This window comes from Aptenodytes forsteri, unplaced genomic scaffold (genome assembly GCF_000699145.1).
Source record: "Aptenodytes forsteri isolate BGI_AS27 unplaced genomic scaffold, ASM69914v1 Scaffold292, whole genome shotgun sequence".
NCBI lineage: Eukaryota > Metazoa > Chordata > Aves > Sphenisciformes > Spheniscidae > Aptenodytes > Aptenodytes forsteri.
The window spans coordinates 387,066-408,264 of record NW_008795435.1 but is presented as its reverse complement, the minus strand read 5'-3'; the positions used below and the strand labels follow the sequence as shown (position 1 = coordinate 408,264).

Below are 21,199 nucleotides of genomic sequence, written 5' to 3'. Positions count from 1 at the left end.
GACGCCGCAGCGCAGGGAGGGCTGCGCCTGCCCGCAACCCCGCCAGGTGCTGAAGTAGCCCCCTGGCAAGGGAGCGGACTCCTTGTCCGGTCCCAGGGAGCGCTCGGGTCAGGTCCTTCCCCTGCGCCCGCACATCGCTTGTTTTCCAGCCCGATAGTTACACGTAACTAGTTTCACTGGAAGAGGCTTAACTTTATGAACTGACGAAATAGAAATTGTCATTGTCACCGTGCACCTGCAGGAGAAACCTGCCAAGTGAAAGCCGAAGACCAGGAGTGTTGATTCTCCCGCTCTCCCTTCCTTTTGCTCCCTTTTCCCTGTGTGCTGGAGCACAGGCGGTGCACGGGCACACCCTTACCTGGGACCCCTGCAAAATGCTTTGCAGAACCTGTGCAAAAACCGTATCTGTATTGTTTCAGATTTCTGAGAGAAAATCCACATAAAGAGTAGATACAATAGCGTATTATATTGGGAACTACTAGGAAATATTCTATAACCATATATTTTACATCTTTTTAAAGGTTATGCAACTCTCTACTACCTTTACAAAGCACCCCTTAGGGTGTGGACATGAGTGGTTGAAAAGTGTTTTAGCACCCATTCAAATAAGGTTATTTATAAAGATGTAGTAACGTGTGCGTGTTGATTCTGTTTTCTTCGTTTTTCCGTGTACAGGAGTATTCATATTCCTGTTCTATTGCATTGCGATACTGTCATTGCTACGGCATTTGTGATCATGTTCTTTTATATGCCTCATCCAAGCAAATGGTACCTTTTAGGTACATAGTTACAGTCACTTTTATATTTCGCTTTAAAAGGGTTACCCTAAATAATTATTTCAGGATAACTTCTTCCAAAAAGTGAACTTCTTTCTATTTTAGCGTTTTGGAAGAGTTTAAATCCCCAAATACACCTGAGCGCTTTTGTTAAATGCAGTCCTAGTTCGAAGTTCTGCCTTGGGATGTTGATATGCTGCATCCTTTGCAGTCAGTAGATGTGAGACAAAGTACATTCAGGATCAGAGTGGGCACTTACTAATGGCCCTACTTGTTTATCTGTAGTCATTTGCCAGATCCTGGCCTTTGGACAGCAGGAGGTATAAACTGATAAGCTATTCGTACCTGAGGAACTGAGTTGCCAGTCCTGCCGCTCTGCCCTTGCCTGCCTGTACTCCGCGAGTGGCTCCTTTTCCCGTCTCTACTCTGGTTTGCACCCAGCAGTCCTCAGTCCCTGACTGCTCCATAATGCTGGAAACATTATGGACAGGTGGAGAATCATCGGCCCCTCTCTGCACATGGATTGGAACAGAGATGTGAACGGCGAATTGGAAAGTCCTTCCTTTGTGGAACTCTTTTTCCACCCAAGTGCCTCAGAGGCAGTCATCGGGAGCCACTTAAATATCTCTTTGTGGAAAATGAGCTCCTGTGTTGATTTCAAGAACCTCTTTGACTTTTGGTTAACGTGTGGTGTTCAGAGTACCTATTACCTGACCCCGTTTGTGGCAGTCATGGTACAAACCCCAATGTGCTGGCAGAGATTTCGTCTTTATCTCTCCCGAAAGGCCCATCCGCCAGCGCAGTGCTATCCTTGTGTTTAAGATGTTGCAAGAGTTGGATTCTTTTCCAGCGTAGGGTCACATTTCTCCGTATCTGGCAGGACCAAGTAGGTCTGGGATGGATCCAGGCAAAGCTCACTGTATTAATCCTGAAGACAGTCAGGAAAAAGCAAATATGGAATCAAATTCTTCCTGGCATGCAGAGACCTCAGTTAAAGAACAGTAGAGAGCCATATACAGTATATAGGGTGTTTGTGGAAAGAAGCACAGAATATGATAAGTAAACTCAACTTCTAGGGAAACAGCTGCATATTTTCCCAAGACAGATTGCTTTTTCAGCAGACTATGTAGTATCTGGACCTGCAAACAAAATGGGAGAGTTTGACTCCCGAGAAATAGGTCTCTCCTCATAGCCTATCGCACGTGTCTCCGCTAGGTTAAATTAAGCCAATGGTGCACAATCTACAAAGGAGGCCGAATTTAATGGTCTAAATTCTCAAGTATTCATTTGTGTATTTTATAATTAGAATTTCATTATTCTAAAGTGAATATTTAAAATTAAAGTTATTAAATCACTAATACATTTAAAGATCCAAAAAGAAATAATTAAAAAGAATATTCCCATATATGTGGAAAGATTTCCATCAAGAATTATCATGCTTAAATGATAAATTCTGTTAAAACTAACATGAGTTTTCCATTTTGTGTCAGAACATGTCAGAATATTTTGTGATTGTGGGCAAAGTCAAGTCAACAGTAGCATCTCCCCATACTTTAATGTTCCTCCCATACTAGGCCGAGCTGGGAGGTAAGCTTGCCCTGTAGGTAAGCTTCCTTAGCACTTTCAAGTTATCAGACCCTGTTCTCAGTTCCTCATTATTTTGTCAGACTTGACTCATTGGGCTGAAAATTGCTGGTGTTAGACACAGGCAAAGCTTTTCTGGAGCATTACAGCAAAATTGGTATTCGTCATTCTGAGAATCAATTTTGAAAGAATGCTTATATCAAAATCATTTTTTTTATTCATCCTGAATAAGGAAATCATGATTTCAGTGGAAAATTTAGCCAGCTCCCCTCTTAAATGCCTGTGATTTGAGCAGATCTGGTCTGCAGGGGTAACTTTTTCACGGAGAACACTCCATTCATTTCTTGTGTATGTGTCCATAAATATGATAGTTTTATTTGTTTCTGCTGTTGCTGGAGTTAGACAGCACATTAGTTACACTCAGATGTGTAATAAAATATTTTAATTTGTATTAGTGGTGATGGCAGTTATTTTCAGTTGTTTCGTGGAATAGGTAAGGGAAAGAAAAAAAAAAAATATCAACCAGTGTTACGCAACATGAGATTTCCAAGCAATAACTATGGAAATATTAGCATACTTCTAAAAAGGAAGACAGAATACATGAAGAGCTGGGTGACATTTTAAAGTGATGTGCATAATAATAAGAAACGTATAATTTGATCTTTAGTAGGATTTATAACCCTATTACAAGTGAGTACAGTCAGCTGTTTTCAAGATCTATCAAACGATGATCTAATTAAACTGTGGAGGAAAAGAAAATAAAGACTTGTCTCATGTCTAGCTTGATTTATTAATGGAAAAGGTAACAGATATTAATTGTTCCAGGAGTGATTCAGTTACAGGAAAGAAAACTAATGAGGGTGCTGTATGAAAGGGAGAATTCCAATAAAAAATAGAAGACAGGAAGAAACTTTCACCATGCTTCGTAAACCGCTTGTGCTGTAGCTTGCTTGGAAAACATTTCAATAACACACATGACTGACCTGTGATTCTTCAGGGGCTTTTCTTCAAATTCCAACGAAGGATAAATTCTCAGTAAGGTCAACTTGTATGGACACGAATAGCCTACAGGCTACTACAAGCAACTCAGAAGCACAGTGGTGGCACAGTCAATCACATTGACTTCCATCTGCCCTTAGAGGATAGAAGATAAAGCTATTGTTACCTGCCTGGGTAGCCTAAAGCCATATCAGATTAAATCTTCAGTCTTTGAAAGACTATGAGATTCTCATGCTGTGCTTGAAAGAGATGAAGGCTGTTCTTTCACTGGGGCGTCTTCCCCGTTTAAAGGAGGGGAATTACCTGATTTTGCAACTGTTTTATAATTGTGGTTATCTGGACAATGACGTGAAAAATGTGGTAGATAGTGCATTGTTGCATGATTTGAACCAAAATATGTTTGTAATCAGTGACACAATTGCACCATGCAAAACATGGGACAAATACAGAAAAACCTGGGAGCGAAAACTGAAGATCAGAGTATTAATATTCAAAATGTAAGATTATAGAGCTTTGCTTACAGCTGCATTTTTTTTAATTCATTAGTAGCATAGTAGAGGCAAGAATTAAGATTAACTGTGTCATTCAATATAACCTGAAATTCCATTCACAGTCAGCATCGGTTGGTATCCATTTTTAAAAGCAAGGTAGATAGATAGGTGTATTTTAAATGTTATTTATTTGTAAACATTCTCTTAATTTATTTTCCCCTACTTTCACTTCCCAAGCACATTCCTGAGCAAGAATGGCCGATCGGTACGTTGCATGCAAATATGCCATTAGCCAGAACTTTTATTGTCACTGTCTTTGACAGGAGTCAACTCAGCTCAGACTCAGAAATTCTGGCATTCTGCTTTATTTCTGAATGAGTCTGCATTTTTAAAAAAAACTGTCGTAAAGACTTCTTCAGATTCTGATCCTTCATTTTACCTATCAGTAATTTTGAGATTTTTTTTTTTTGAGGCCACGAGGTCATTTAGATGTTCAGAAAAATGTTTGTCAGTTATATTTACTTTATTAAAATTTAGCATGTCAGTCATGCAAATTGACTTAAAATGTGTAACTAAGTATCTACCCATTTCCATACACACTTTTGCGATGATCTGCATGTATACCTGCAAACTGTATGCAACTACCTCTCATCCATTTGAGGGAATTCTTCACTTCATGCATAGGAACCCTGTAAAGTGGTAGCCTATTTACAAAACACCTTTGGATAATCCTTACTCCTCTTGAGGTAAGATTTTGATCCTCTCATATATCTGACACCTCATTTTTATTCAGGTTGTTAGGTTTCATAAACGTCAGTGGTACCAGAAAGTCAAAACCTGGAGAGAAAGTATAAACATATTCCTTTCCACTGTTTCTACATCTAGGGTAAATGCCTAATGTGGTTATTAACTTGCATTTATTGTCCACTTAAAGAAGGGAGAGTTACCACATGAGGAATTCTATTAAATTTTAGAATGCTAACGTACCTGTTTGTTGTTGTTACTAAGACTTCAGTATGTTTTTCAGTAAAAATAGCTTCACATCATATTGCAATATATCCATATTTTCCCGTTAAAAGTACTTAACATCTTTTCTAACATACTTGTTAGGCATTCCATTTTGATACTCGAAATACTCTTGCTCCACAGTTCTTGAATGCTCTCCTGGTGGACATCAGATCCTGCAGAGCCCTTACCGAAGCGTTGATTTTGATTCATCCCACCTCCAGCAATCAGCTATTCAGGATTTAATATGTGACCATTCCCTAACACCAGGATGGTATCGCTTTATGATTTTTGATAAGCCTGCTGAGATGCCGACCAAGTGCGTGGAGGTATTGTTACAACTCATTTGATTATGAGAAATACATATTTTTCTTAAGAATTTTTCAGTAGGATAGGTATAAAAAAAGAATACGGTTATGGAGACTGATGTGTAGGAATACAGAGTACCTATTCTCTCTAAATACTTGAGTATATTAAAATGTGTTAACTGGACAATTAAGTCTTAAGCGTTGAAAATTTTACACTGAATGGGCAATAGCAGAGGATGATGAATTACATCCCTTTTAGAGCACTCAAAAACTGTCATTTGTACTCGCTGCTGAAGAAGATCTTTTCAGCGGCAGCGTAGCAGGGATATCATGTTGTAGAGCTGCAACTATGCGATGGTCAGCCTGTTAGGAAGGCCGTGTGAAAGCAGTATGAAGACTTGCAGCCACATGAATCCAGTAATTGTGAAGCTTTTAAAGTGATCACGTTAGAGGGAAGAGATTACTCCGAAAATGACTTGAACTAACAGAGCTAACTGAAGATTGGTTGCCTTGTCATCTGCAAGTCCTCTAAGACTCAATAATTACTTGGAATATTTAATACTTTAGACTTGTAATGCTTTATTTTGGAGCGTACCAACATCTCTGTTATATTCTAAGGAGATATATCTTTGTAGTTTCCTATTTTAAACATTTCTCTGTTTAAAAACAATAAAAATGTCATTAGAATATTCTGCCCGTGATTTTTCTAATGAATTGAAATTGACTGGTCACAGTCACGTAAAAAAAAAAAAAAGAAAAACCCAACAAAGAAACACTTTTAAAGGAATACAAAACAGTTAAAACACACTAATAAAATTGAGTTTATAGCAGCCCCTCTTATTTTTATTTATTTATTTATTTATTATTAAATCTTTACAGCAGTATAAAGCCACTGAAGTACCTTTAATGTGCGGCTGACTCAGGGACTCAGAGGGCTGTGTTGCAGAAGCTACTGTTATCCAGGCTTTTATACTGCAAAAAACTAGCAACAAGTATGATTCCTGAAGGACTTTCTTTCCGTTAGATTTAATACAAACAAATTAATTAACTAGTTGTATTTTCTCAAAATGGATACTTTTATGCAAAGAACCAGCATGATAGACCAGGGCAAAAAACAATGTGTTTTTCAGAACAGAGGTTAGACTAGCAAGATACCCGCTCAGATCATCTAGGGAAGTTTTAGGAATCTGACCAAAGTTCTCAGTGCTTAGTAAATATTTGGTAAAAATAGGCTACCATCTTAATACAGAGGAGTCCAGATAATTACAGTTGGAAAGAGATTGATTCAAAACTTATTCAGGAAATGAAATTTATGCATTGACATCTGCTTCTTTGCATCTGTTGACAAAAACAAGACATTTATTTTGAAATCTCAAAGTCAAAACATTAAAACCAAACTAAAACGGATGTCTCGTTTGGGAAGTTTCCTCCTTTCTTTCCCATTAGGAGAACTTTTATTATAGCTATATTTAATCCTCGTCAAAGATTCAGACTGTTAAACAATCCATCCCATTTCTACTTCTCATTAATTCTGTCTGTCTGATGGATTGATGGTGGGCTCAGATGTTCTAGATTAAGAAAGAAAAGTGTACTTTTGAGATGAGTGATTGCTCAATGAGTCTGCAGTAGTCTTTAGACCAAGAGGTCTAAAGACAAGATGATCTGAGACCTTGTTTCACTATCAGGTCAAAGAAAGGAATACTTGAGGCGATGTATGAAAGAGAAGAGGTTCTCAAAATCTCACAATTTCAGATTTATAGTTTTCATGTAAATATTTTCCAAACGCTGGCTTTAACACACTGTGTCCTTCTAGGTGTTTCTCTTCAGTTTGCTTTCTGCAGCACATGAAAGACAGGAGGTGATCTTTAACTCATTCTGGTAACCCATGAACCAGATTCCTCCTTTGTCTCCTGTTCTTGGGATTCATTTTTCTGTATTCCACTAGTAAACTCTGGTGTCAGCTAAATCAGGCTTAACGCTTCGGTTACCATGATTGGTACTACTGTTAAGCTGTGACCTGCATGGCAGCTTCCTTGACCTGAAGACCTCACATAGCCACAATGGTGAGGGGTGAGGGCACACTTCTCACTCCTTGAGGAAAAGCACTGAACAAGGCTTTTGTTTGCGAGAGAGAGAACAACAGCCCTCTCAAATCACCTGTTGAATCAGCATCTGAACCACAGACCTCGAGAAGCCCACTGCTTTGTAAACACCAAAGGATTTAGGGTTGCTACAAAGTCACTGTGGTTGTTACAGGGCGTGGAGCAAGGGGGATGCTACAAGCATATCTATTTCTAAAGGTGGGGAATTGAAAGGCAGACAGGGCTTATCAGGTGTCTTGCATTTTTGGCTAGGGCTGCAAGTCAGTAACCTTGTATCAGCTGGCCACATCTCTTAGAAGAAATCCAGGAGGTGAGCTGAGCCTTCAGTCCATGGCAAAGGGCAGATAAAGCCTGCCAGCTTTAGCACCTTTAGTTGATATTCAGTGTATGCATGTTCTACCCTGTATTTGCTGTGCTCTGATGGCATGCACGCAGTCAGTTACTGTAGGGTAACTCACTAAGCCATAACACAACTGTTAGCTTTTTTGGCCAAAACACTCAGGTGTGGCTCCTGGTTATGTTCTTCAGGCACTAAATTATAGCCTGTCTTTAGAAACACACATTCATTAGGCTCAAAGAAGGACTTAAGTCTCTTGTGTGTATTTGTATTCAACCTTGAGGAGGAAAGTAAGCAAGCCCTCAATTACACTGTCTAAACTTTGCTAAAAGCTCATGCAGGAAATTAATTGAATATGTATGTACCTCATTAAAGCACAGCAACAGTTTGATTTAGCATTAACCATTTTCTGATGTTTTTCTCTGGTGCTGAAGATGAATCACTGTGGTACTCAAGCCCCTGTCTGGTTGTCTCTGAGGGAGTCAGAATCCATGCCTCGACCCGGTGAGATCAAACAGTTAACAGCTTGTGCTACATGGCAGTTTTTCTTCAGTACTTCAAAAGACTGCTGTCTTTTCCGAATCCCTGTCAGCGTGAGGAACTGTGGAGATTTCTTTGTTTACTTACTGCAGCCCACCCAAGGATGCATGGGGTATTGTGCAGAAGGTGAGAAAATGCATGCTCTAACTCAACTAAGTGTGTGTGTTTATGAGTAAGTGTGTTTCTCTGATATTTGGCTGAGCAGAAATGCCTGGAAATAGTTACACGTGCTGAAATTTCTTGCAAGCCTTACTTTTAATATTGATATGATAGAAAATGATTTGGTATGTTAAGGTGGGTTCACACCAACCCTTTTTAACTTACATTTAGCACTCAAGTATTGTTCAAAGCCCAGAAACTTAAGAATTGAAATTTTCCATATAATGAGGTGGGGATATAAGACACATCCAGAAGGCAAAATGCAGAGTACCTACAATGGCACTCATACTCTGCAAACACCCATTACTGACTATGCATAGGATTATGTGTCAGAGTAAATTTTGTTTAAGAACTTGACCAAACTGTATTTATATCAATTATTGTTTAGCGTTGTTAGGAATATTTTTCTTACTGTAACTCTTTTATCATCTTTCTGGAGAGTATACACGTTGTTGCTAGAAGAAAATTCAACACAGAAATGCTCTACTGATACATACTTTATTAGTACTATGAGAAAGAACTGGAGTCCTTTTGCAATGTCTCACGTTGTCTTGGACCCTTGCGCTGCAAAAGTGTGTTGGTGTTCGTAGCTCAAAACTTCAGTATTTCATTATTCATGCCAGATGTTTTAGATAACTTAAGGAAGGTATGGTTAAATCCTTACAGTTATAAATACTGTGAAACAGTGACAAATTAGTGTAGTAGGAAATTCTTATTAGCTCGTATAACACACTGTTGTGAAAATACTAGCAATATTTTTATGCATCATATACGATATTGCTCTAAGTCATACTCTGTATTACTGACTGCTTTCAAAAGCTTGATAGCAAAACTATCAGTGGGTTTTCTGGTGCCTTATTGGCCCATCATTATACCTTTAGGTCCAATTGTTAAGGCATTCTCCAAGGGTTTATTGACAGAAAAAAAATGCCAGAAATGGGACATTTCAGCATGCAAGTGACTGAACCAATGAAGAACTCCTGCACTATAGGACTTTGCATTTACTTTGGATGATGGCTTATGAAGAGGAAAGAGAATATAAAAACCATAGGCAGCGAGCTAGCAAATTTTTACTGCCTCAAAACAAAGTAGTCAAGAAACATAACTCTGGTTTGGCTCTGCTGAATACTGTAAACCTGAAACACATTTGGAGTTTAAAAGCACTCTTTTAAGATGATGTTTTCATGTGAAGTGCATTGTATTCTTGTGCTGCTTTTTGTATCTAGGTTACCATGTCTACTGTGTTTTCTCTTTAACACTTGATAGCTGTAAACACTTGATGCAAATTTTCAAAGAGTCTCTCCTCTACATGCTGAGGAAACAAACATATCACTGAAGCGTGGAACATCAAAATCTGCTCTTCATTCTTTTTGGTGGATGGGGTTTTCAGTGTTGCTGCTGCCCTTTTGACTTAGTTTGAGTGGCATGAGTAACCTCTTTCTACTCCTGTTACAAAAGCACTGGTATTTTCATGTTTAATCAAAGTTCCACTTTCCTTTTTTATAACATTCAAACAAGTGCACAAGCACTTTTTCTTAGGCCCCTGTAGGAAACGTGATTTTTTTCAAAGCAGGTCTGCACTGAATTTGGCTGTCCAGGGTTACAGTTAATGAATAAGCATTCAGATGTGGCTTTGGGGAGACAAAATTTATATTCAAGAGAATAGTTTAATTCCTTTTTATTCACTAACAACATCTGTAAGTATTGGCTGGGTACATCTGCAGTAAAAGATGTAGAGGTGGTAGAATATTCTGTACCCTTTCTCCTAGGTGTAGCCAATCTACTTGTGATTTCCAACACAAGGCTTTGTACTGACTGCTACCATAATTGGATATGGATCAGATTACAAGATTGCTTCTGTTCTGCTAATTTACACTTCAGTTAGTGTCTTGTGATACTTGGTGTATTTTTAACATAGGGCAATAATTTAAGAGCGTTGGTGTACCTACTCTGTATGTGTGTGAATATACAATTTAAGAACAATTTATAGTTGTTTCAGATGCAAAGCCACAGACCTGTGATCCTGAGGGAATGGAAATTCAAGGCGTCTGTAGCAGTGAGTATTTTGTTCTGATTTTCAAGATTTTCTGTGCATCTATGACCCAATAACGTCAACATTTAGTCATATTCTGTCTTGAATAAAAACGTGTTCATGTTATCAACAGTATTGCTCGGTCTGTTGCAAAATGAGTAGTTTGGAGGCAATTTCAGACCTTGGATTACAAAAATACTTTCTCAGCATAATGTCAGAATAAGTACCAAAATCCCCACCCCCCCCCCCCCCCCCCCCCCCTTATAGAGAGAAAATATTCTTCTGTCAGGCAAATTCCTTTGCATGTTGCTCTCTCCTGTCTGGTAATAATTAATTGACCCCCCCCCCCCCCCCCCCCCCCTTAAGTAGAGAAAAAATTCTTCTGTCAGGCAAATTCCTTTGCATGTTGCTCTCTCCTGTCTGGTAAAATAATTAATTGTATTTTATGCCCTTGTTTTGGGGTTTTTTGCCCCCTCTTCAGCACCTTCCTATTGGCTAGAATATAATCAAAGGCTAATAAAGAGGTTTTTTTCTCCTTTTAATAATTAATAAAAGGAATATATACATTTTCTCTGATTCTCTAAGCAATTATGTAATATTTCTACATATGAAAAAAGGTAAATATTATTAGTATATTAATTGGCAAAACATATGTCAATGTCACTTCACCCGATGCTGTTTTTGCACAGAGTAAAAAGCACAAACCACACTTCTGTTTGACTAGGTAACCTGGCTCCTTCATCATCTCCATCTGTGTCACCACCACTGCCAGCCATTCCTGAAGTTGTAGCAGAGTTGATCAAAGGCAGTGTTTACCTAAGGTGTACCTTTGGCGTTCCTTTTGCGAACAGCTCAATCGGATTCATTGTAACTTGGTCAAGACTTTCTCCTGAAGGTATCAAAGAAGAACTGAAACATGAAACAGCAGTTCATGCGTTCTCACTTCTAGAACTAGATGGGATAAACGTCAGACTTGGAGACAGAGTATGTTAAAACATAATTATAATCTCTTTGTATCTTTGTAAATATGGCTCAGTAGACACTAACAGTTGTTAGAGACAGAGTTCCAGCACCTTGCTGTATAATTTTTCTTGGCAGAAGCATACTGCCTCTAGTTGTTGTTTACACCAACAGTGCCCATATGAATGTGGAAATACCACAGAATATATCAGTAATTATCACTGCCGTTAAGGTTTTGAGACTGTCTGTCTCAGTACAGTATGGTGTGCCTCCTGGAGATAAATGTTTATTAAAGTTGCATCTTCTTCACCCTCTACTGTGATTTTGTTTGATACTGTAAATTAAGAGGGTTTTTGGACGCAACTGCATCTAAGTGAGAGGCTGTAAGAGCCAGAGCTTGTGAGAAGCTGTGTTGTTGATTCATTAGATAGATTTCTTTGCTCTGAATCAATAATGAGCTGCTGCTTGATAGTTTTGTCTCTAGGATCGGATTTAAATGGTTTAATCTCTGCCATCAAAAGCAGTGGGAGTTCCTGCGTTACCTTCCATGGTAGCAGAATCAAGACCTAGGCTCTCATGGTAACTTTGAGAAGCTTAAGCATTGGAAAATCAGTAAGCTTTCTACCTGTATATACCAAAATACAGGTTAATTTTTCCTCGCCCAAATAAAAAACAAAAAAGCATGTGGTTGGTGTGCATGTGTGTTCAAGCCAAAGCCAGGCTGCTTTGACGGCTTATGGACAACAGTAGCAATTGCTAATCCCCAAAAATCCTTTGGGGACTTTGTGAATAGTTGCCTGACACTGTTAACTCAGTGACAGTCAAAAGGAAAGGCACAGTCATAAATTACCTGCTGCTGCTATGGATCCTTGGTTTTCTCAGGATCTGAAATACTGCATGTGTGGTCAACACATCTCAAAAGGGATACAGCAAAATAAACAAAAAATGCAAAACTGTAGTGTCTAGTAGCATGGAACTGGTTCAGTGGAGGGAAATGACAGTAACTTCTTCAGCTTGAAAAAGATTATCCAGGCCCTTAACACCAAGAAAAAAGTATAGTAAGAAGAGGAGGTGGAGGGGATGGTTGCTTTGCATAATCTAAGATTTAATGGGCACTCAACAAAATTAAAAGGCAAAAAATGTGAAACAGACAAAAAGAAGTAAATAACATATAATAAAGTATAGCCTGCATTTCCACAAGATGTTATGGGGAGCTGAAATGCTCCAGAAGGGATTTGTTAAATCTGTGGAGACTTAGGTGCTTGTTAAACATGATGGTTTGCATGCGGCCTTTAGTTCGAGAAGTCTCTGCACCGCTGGTGGAATATGCCAGGAAAAGGTCTTAGGTTGCTCGATCTGTTTCTATGTTTTTCTTAAGCACCACTGGCAATCGGTAACTTCTGGTGCAAACAGAAGACTGGGCGTGATGAATCCGTCAAACTGACCCACGGTGGCTGGGTTTTGTCTTCATGTGACCACTTCGTACTAAGAATATATTCTATTTTGCTGGTTTTGCCCTGCAGGTCTACTGTAGCAGTTCTGCTTTTGTCATGGAGAAGCTGGATATACAAAGCTCTTCTGTTGAGAGCAAGGAATTTTTTGCTGGCGTTAAGGTAATTTTGAAAGATAATAATGTTTTACTTTATCGTAGTAGGAATCTTTGTGAGTATTGCTACAGCAGTCAGTCCTCTGACTAGAAGGCACTCAAAATGTATTAATTGTGAATTAATAGAGCATGTTGTTGGCTGTAGTGAACTCAAATTTGTCAAAAAGCAGAAGAGTCAAAGTTGTTTCTGTGCTCCCCATGTACTCAAGGTGCAGGAAGGCTCAATCGGCAACTCGCACACGTAGTGAAAGCCTTGATTTCCAGCAGCTAGAGTCGACTCTGACCCTGTATTTGTAAACTAGGAGGGTAAAACCTGAGCCTGAGCCCTGGCACACTGTTGTCCATTATGTTTAACTGCTGATGCCTTTTCTGGCATGATTTTGGCCTACGCCAACAGGCTCTCCCAGTGCATGGCTCATGAGATAGCCTAGGCCAGGGCCTCTTCCCAGCTGGCCATGGGGGTAGGGGAAGAGTGAGGCCAACCTGGTCTGGGCTTAGAGAGGGAACCTGGGACGTGAGCTGTGCCGTGCCACTTGGTCAGAGGCCAAGCTCCAAAATCATTTTAGTTCCTACTGTGGATATAGCTTCAGGGACCCATTTGCTGGCCAGGAATGGGACCCCAATCCCAGAAAGACGTACTGCATGTCATTACATGTTGGGAATAGTCCTGTTGACTTAAGGGTTTGCCCTTCAGTTAAGCCTGAGCTTATGTTTGTGCAGGATCAGGGCCCAGATTTATCTCATGTTAAGTGCAAGTCTGTAGTGCAAACTGCAAAGTGTGAATGCATTATTTTTGTTTTCCTGTGAGGCTGCATTCGGGATTTCATCCAATGTACAACACTCAGTTGTAAGCCTCTGTTACTGATCTCTAGTTGCATTTTTTATTATGCATCTGTAGTGAGCTGTGTTGTAAGTTTATGGAGAGGAATCCCAGGAGAAATACGGTGCTTCCAAATTCTTCTGGGACATTGTTGCCTGTAGGTAGCTTCCCCCTCTCTTCCCCCCAGACAATACACCAAACTGTTTGTATTTTAGCTTCCAGAAGGTACACAGAGAATACATTTTTGTGGTGTTAATGTGGTTTCCTAATTCCTTACCTTTCTAGCTAGCCTTTACTCTTGCCGTTTCCTTATCCTTGCCCCTTACTCCCACCTCTTCAAGACTCTTGCTGCTGTGTCCTCATCTTCTCCCCAGTATCCCGCTGCTCTTCAGACCATCTAAATAAGCCTGATCAAGTGGAGCAGGCCATGCACCGTGCTATTCCATCTCTTTAGGTTTTTTTTTTATACTGTACTCCTAGCTGGTTAGTAAACAGTGCTGTAGTTTACTCACAAAGTTTGCATTTTAAGTACAATTTCTTCTGTGCTAGATACATCCAGAAACGTACGATATATCAGAAGATGGGAAGGAATACAGACTGGCAATAGAAAGTAGCATTCCTATTCCTTGTCCTGAGTTTAGCCAGCTTGAAAGTGACTGCAAAATCTCACTAACATTAAATACTGTTGATGAGGGTAAGTATTATCCTGATTTTTTGTTGCATTTTGTATGTTTAATGTGTTTTTCTAAATATTCCCGCTGGTCTCCTTCCTTGGAGAAGCTGTTACGTTGTAAAATACTTTCTAAAATGTTAAAACATTTACAGGCTGTATATACTGCTGCTGAAAGTGTGGAAGAATGTGTCCATAATCCATTACTTGTTGAAGTTAGCAGGTGTTTTTGGCAGCCATGGATGCCGGAGCCATATTCTTTAACTTGAATAGACAGAACACCGTAATACTTGCAAAGTTTATAATTCAGTTCATTTTGTTGACCTGTTGTGTTGCAAGTATTGTATATGCAGTCGTGAAGTCCTCATTTTTTACTATTATTACTAGTTTCTGTAGTATTTTCTCAAGCACAAGTCCTGTGAACCCCAGGAGGAGCCTTGCCTATGCAGACAACCATTTTAATGTCACATTAGCAAGCCTATCATGATTTCCATTTGTCTATCGAACTGGAAAATTCAAAACCATTTCCTTGGGTGTGTGTATGAAGATGTAGAGAGGGGGTTTTGCATGACCGAACCCAAGAAAAATGTGTAATTATTTTGATATATGAAAATGTTTGTAAATAAGTTAGTATCTATATTAACAGTAGTATACAAAATGTGACTTATATAGAGGAAAACTCACTAATGATGTGTTTTCATTAAAACAGGTAAAGAGCAGTTAGGTTTAAACTTGGCTCTTTCTTCTTGTCATGTGGATCTTCTCCAGAAACCCTGCAATAACGGAATCTGTAGTCAAGCTGTAATTTATTTCACTGCTGTGACAGACTTTATGCAGGATGGAGACAGAATTACCAGAATTGCAGTCGAACCTATATCCAGTGAGAATTTCCTGTGGAATGGCTATGTTCCAGAAAGCACACAGGTTGAAAATCTTCATGTTAAGCTCTGTAAACTGGCCAGAAATGTGGCTGATGTTAATGAAGCTTCTCTTTCAGTTGTGACTTGCTGACTCACACCAAGATTTCTAAGTGGTCAATTTTCCATTGTTTTATTTTCATTGAAATGCTGCATTTTCATTTGAATTAACTTTTTTACATTTTAATATTGATATAACTACTCAGATTGATTAAAAGTATAATATATTTATTAGAATGTAAACTAGTATCATAAGATAAATAATGTGCCTGAGTCTGTTTATTGCCTAATCTGACACGGCTTACTATGTGCTTCTTTGTTTTGAAGATTACAGTAAAGGATCTACCCACTGCCTACTGCTACTCATTTACTGACCCTCATATAATTACATTTGATGGAAGGTAATCACTGGATTGCTGCTCTTAATTTTAAGTGTGTTGAGATATTCTGTGGGTGTTTTTTGGGGGGTGGTGGTGTATTTATTTATTTAAAATCTGTGCTGGTGATACAAGTTAGCTGTAGTTTTCTACAACTGCAATTTGTATTTTACATTCTTTCTTGGACAATAAGGATAAACGTGCTTTAGTTAGTAAAAGCTTGCCAGTCATGATGACGTTTGTAATACTTGTATTTCTAAACGCAAGTTTTGGGGTTGTGGCAAAAGAGTGAAGCAAATGGACTGTTTTCCTTTTTAGAGGAGTATGCCAAGAGAGGAGTGGTTGCTGTCCAGTCTGTTGACTATGAAATATAGAAATGTTATTAAATATGAACAATGATAAAATGATTGATTAGGCAAAACTGTTTTAACGCAAAGGTGTTTCCCATCTACAGCCTAGTTTACCTATTTCTGGGTGTCAGTATCTGAATCCTTGTAGGGATCAAGTTGCTAGAAGCTATCCGCTGTCTGTGTAACATTGTGCTGAGTTAATGTCATTGAAAGCGATTTACTCACTGCTGTCACTTGCACATCACTGACCTTTCTAAAGTGAAGACAGCTTCCTTGGCCACAGCTGGCATGTTTTTGGTATGCTTCTGTCTTTCAAAGTGTTTCTAATTCATGGAAGGTGTCAAAACAAACACAGGTTACACACCTGGGGCTTTTATATTCTCTGCTCAGCAGAACATTTCTTCCAGTGGCAGGGTGAGAAGAAGAGGATATGTTGCCTCCAAATAAGGATGTTCAGCCCACAACCCCACTCTTCTTGTGAACTTGATAACGGAAGGGAAAAGACAAGTTGTAATTGCTTCTCTGATAGCACTGTGACTAGTAATAATAATAATAAAGTCACTGGGGTTATCCTGATCTTGCAGTTCCTCCTTCAGTGGAAATTATGGGGATGGCTTCACTGGGCATTTCAACCATCATCGATGCATTGTGATCAAGCTTTCTTATGAATCAATGTTTTATTGTGATACGGTCTGGCTGGAAGCATGATGCTATGGGGAAAGAACTTTCTTTTTAAGAATAAAGTCTGTTGCTACTTTATTTTACAAATTGAGGAAACAAATAGAAGAGTAACTGTCCTTACTGAACCACGGGTAATCCTGTGCAGTCCTAGTAGGGTAGCCATCTGTAGTTTGTCTGCTGGCACATTATACACAAAGCAAATCACCGTTCTGCAATTAACTGTCAAATGCCATTTATAGCCAAGAGGCTGTTAAACTTGCAGCAGAAGTTTGGGGTTTTTTCTTTCTTTTATTTTCTTTTCTTTTTTTTTTCTTTTTTTCCCTTCTCACCACTGAATCATTAAATTGGCTATTTTAACCTTGCTTCAGGGAACAGATGGCTAACCCTAAGGAAAAAAAAGGAAGTCGCTATTTATGGTTTTCATCTTAAATAATTTTCAGATCTCTGGGAATAAGCACTCCCCATCTCAATCTCAATAAAGCAGACCTTTTTAAAAGTACGTGACTTTCTAAATCATTTTGTCAAGGGTACTTATGCAGTTTTCAGCAGCTGTCCCCCACATGCACACTGTTCCGCATCTTATTGCTCTTGCTGCATAGGTGTACTGATGTAGAAACACAAAGGTTGAGAAGTAGCCTCCATTTCCCTGTCATAAGCACTGTTAAAAAAAAACTTCAGAGAATGGCAGTGGCTTCATAGCTATGTTTCCATTCACAACCATTGTCTACATATGCTCCACTTGTGATCCTTCTTTTATTCCTTATTTTTCTGATGTAAAACAGGTTTAATTTTTTTGATTTAGAGCTGCACAGAGGAAGATATGATGGTGTTTGTTCAGAACAAAGTTGTGTGTGGGTTTGTGGGCTGTACTGTTTGGTTTTTCTGATGCAGGAAAATGAGTTGCAGTATCAAAGTTCACCAAATATTAGCAATCAGTTTTAAGATAAAGTTGCTGACATGTGGTGGTACAGTTATTTTATAACCAAAGTGATATCACGCACTATTCTTTTGATTCCAGACTCTACGACAATTTTAAAACGGGAACATTTGTTCTCTATAAGAGTACGTCTCGAGATTTTGAAGTTCATGTTCGCCAGTGGGACTGTGGAAGTCTTCACTACCCAGCATCCTGTAACTGTGGCTTTGTTGCCAAAGAAGGAAGTGATATAATTGCGTTTGACATGTGCAGTGGTCAGCTACATGAGTCACAGCCACACTTATCTGTAATAAATAGAGACACAACAGGAAACAATGTCAGAATCACTGAATCCTACCTAGGAAGAAAAGTAACAGTAAGTAGTAAATAATTGCTTGCGGATGTAATGGTTATCTCGGCAATTATTTTTACCAATTCACACCAACTTCAGAACTAAAACGTTTTATTTTCTACAACTAAGCAATAGCATAAAGTTTATTTTACAATCGTAGTCCTTTGGCCAGTGCTTTGCTTGTAAGTGAAGGATGTTGTCCTCAAAAACAAGGATGTGTCAACATGCATACCTTTCTGGAATCATTTTGTCAATCACAGTATACAACCCTTGTGTGGAAGGCGCAGTTTTCAGATTCAATATGCACTTATTTAGCAGCCCTCATGTTCCAAAATGAGATCTCTACGTGCTCTGTTTTGCTCATGCCAGTGTCATGTCGGAAGGCTGTGCATGCAGATAATTAAATATGCCAAATGACATCCACAGAATTAGAAGTGTAGATGGTTTCTCTAGAGAATGTGGCCCTCAGATAAAACATTCGCGTTTGCTTTTATAATTTCCTGTAGCTTTTCTTTTGTAGATAGAATTGCTGTAGGACTCCACTGAACTTCAAATGAAGCAGAGTGTAAAAATGAAGCCCTCAACTGCTCTTTAGTCGTTCTGTTGGTCTGGAAGGCAAGCCATAAAAACAGATATGCCTTTTCAACTTGGGTTTGGCTATTGGTATAAGACTACTTTAAATATTTAAACTTTTATCTGAAGCACTTCATTTGAAGACCTCAGATATGAAATACTAAGACGACATTAGGCAATAGAGAAATTAAAAGGATACTGAGGAACCAGAAAAATTAAATTACCTGCTCAGATTTGTACAGCAAGTTAATAATAGAAACAGCATTTAAACTTGCAGTGGATTTTGTTCTTGAGACTTCTAGTATTTCTTTCAAGAGATTGTAAAGTTGCCTAAAATTAGCTCAGAATAGTCTCAAATATTTACTGTTTATCTAGAACATTTAGGATCAGCTTTGCAGGCAGAAAGTGACTCTATATTAAGCTGCTAACACAGGGAATCATGTAGCTGACAAAAAGAAGGTTGAGAAAGGTGCTGCCAAAGAGTCTATTCGTATTACCAGAATCATCCATTTCCATATGCTAGCATGTGAAGAGTGAGCAGCCCAGCTGATCTTTGATTCTCTGTGGCTTTGCAGTCACCGACCTTCCACAATATACCTGCTAATGATGGATGAAGTTTATGGACCTATAGTGCACCATCTATCTGCCTGCTAAGGTTGAGATGTATAGGGTTTTTATTTACAGGGCTTCACGAGAAGAAGAAATAATAAAATTTTTCTGATCCAGAATAAAGCAAGAATTTAATGGGATGTCTTTATGTGCCTGGCCTTTTCCAATTGTTCCTTGACAACAAACATACCTGGTTTTATTAGGTAAAATAAAAATCATGTTTCTCATGGTGATATCATCAATCTCTTTTTAGGTTCTGTTTTCTTCTGGAGCTTTCGTTCGTGCTGATGTGAGTGAATGGGGAATGAGCATAACACTTAGGGCACCCAGTTCAGATTACAGACATACAGTGGGACTCTGTGGCACCTTTGACGGAAGTGCAGAGAATGACTATCACACTGCAAGTGGGGTGGAAATCCCAAACCATGCTAGTGTTCCTTTTTCTTTTATTAAGGAATGGAGGTAACAAATTACTTCTGTTTCAATCAAATGTCATCACTTTTGGTTCAACCTTTCCTTCACACTCTTAAAAACTTGTCAAAATAATAAAAAAATAATCTTCCTAAGTTTTTAAGTTAATGTTAGAATGCCATCATTACATTCCATAATTGATTTCAGAGAAAATTGAAACTGAAGTGCCAAATTAGTTGTATGATGTAAGATTAGTTTGAGTAGGTTTTGAACAACGTATCAAAATATACAGAAAATATGCACTCTTCTCAATTCTTGTATTATAAGTTACTCTCATGGTTTTGTGATTTTAACTGGTCTTTAAATATAGCTGTATGCTGCAGATTCTGTGATCTATGCTGTAGAAGTATGAAACAACAAAAAGCAAAACAAATGTTAATACTTTACTAAAACAATGAAAATAGTTCAGATACAGTTTTAGCTTTTTCTTTCTTCTCTAGAATTTCACCAGGAGATAGCTTGTTTGACAAGACACCCGCTTCTTTAACATCTTCTAGAAAAATAGTCTTCTGTGACTGCGCACTTGAAGATGCTGGACTATATCGATCCATGAATAAACTAGAGACAGTTTCTCAGTCAGAACTTCCTCTGTCTTGTAAAGAAGGTGCAAATGGTAGATTTCTTTCTTTGATACCAGGACTGGATGTCACTGCTGAGTATCTCGGTCCTGTTGATCTTGTCAGAGGCTTAAAGAAACGTTCGTCTGCACTTGAAATGGATTCTTCTACACTTCTGCAGAGGGAGGATAATCAAACCAAACTTCACAGAACATCACTACTAAACACACGTGTCTCTCCAACCTCAGTGGGAAATACTGGCGTAGAAAGAGAAGGAACTTCAAGCTCAGACGCCAGAAGAAATTCTCACCGTTACAGTAGTCATCTTCACAAAAGTCAATCTGTTACAAGTAGGGGGAAGCGCCAAAATTATTATGAATACCATCCAGTATTTCTATTCCAAAGTCTTAGCCAAACAGACTTAGCGGGATATAGTTATTTTTTCCCAGAGGACCACGCCACTGACACAGACCAGAAGTTTCTTCCTTCTTGGCCCACACCTTCTGGCCTCACCGAGTCTAGCGCTTTGTTACTATGCCAGCAGGCAATAGCTAATTCCAGTATAGGAAGATCTTGTGGTGGCCTTCTTGGCCAGCGAATAGAGCATGCGATCAGTATGTGTGTTAAAGATTTGCTGCTGAAAGATGACCTCGGTTGGGCAGAAGCTTCCTTAGCTCTTCTAGAGAATGAATGTGAGAAAAGAGTTTTAGAAGAAAGAAATTACAGCCGACAGGAACTTGAAGGGTTGGTTGAGAGCCTGCTTATTGCATTAAAGTGTCCCAGTCTCTGCAGTGGTAATGGGGAATGTACAGAATGGGGCTGTGCATGTTTTCAAGGCTACAGCTCATATGACTGCAGCATACTGTCTGGTAAGTGGGGGGAAAAAATAAGATTTACTTAAATAACGTTCTCAATGTTTGTGCAACATACATTTATTTTGCTGCCTTTCTCTCCTGCTTTTGTACGCTGACAAGGGTTCCCTACAGTGGCCCTGTTCGCTATCCAGC

General features: G+C 38.8%; 1 protein-coding gene across 1 annotated transcript in view; it reads left to right on the top strand.

Moving 5' to 3' along the window:
- The first annotated feature begins 5,010 nt into the window (after window positions 1–5,010).
- The window catches only part of VWDE (von Willebrand factor D and EGF domains), a 35,004-nt gene continuing 18,815 nt past the window's right edge, over window positions 5,011–21,199 (top strand). Inside the window, exons 1-11 of the mRNA XM_019472526.1 lie at window positions 5,011–5,184; window positions 8,037–8,268; window positions 10,292–10,357; window positions 11,058–11,317; window positions 12,817–12,906; window positions 14,269–14,413; window positions 15,099–15,313; window positions 15,634–15,707; window positions 17,733–18,006; window positions 19,418–19,626; window positions 20,076–21,061. Coding sequence (XP_019328071.1) covers window positions 5,140–5,184; window positions 8,037–8,268; window positions 10,292–10,357; window positions 11,058–11,317; window positions 12,817–12,906; window positions 14,269–14,413; window positions 15,099–15,313; window positions 15,634–15,707; window positions 17,733–18,006; window positions 19,418–19,626; window positions 20,076–21,061 — 2,596 coding nt within the window. The 5' untranslated portion in view covers window positions 5,011–5,139. The remainder of the gene's footprint in view (window positions 5,185–8,036; window positions 8,269–10,291; window positions 10,358–11,057; window positions 11,318–12,816; window positions 12,907–14,268; window positions 14,414–15,098; window positions 15,314–15,633; window positions 15,708–17,732; window positions 18,007–19,417; window positions 19,627–20,075; window positions 21,062–21,199) is intronic.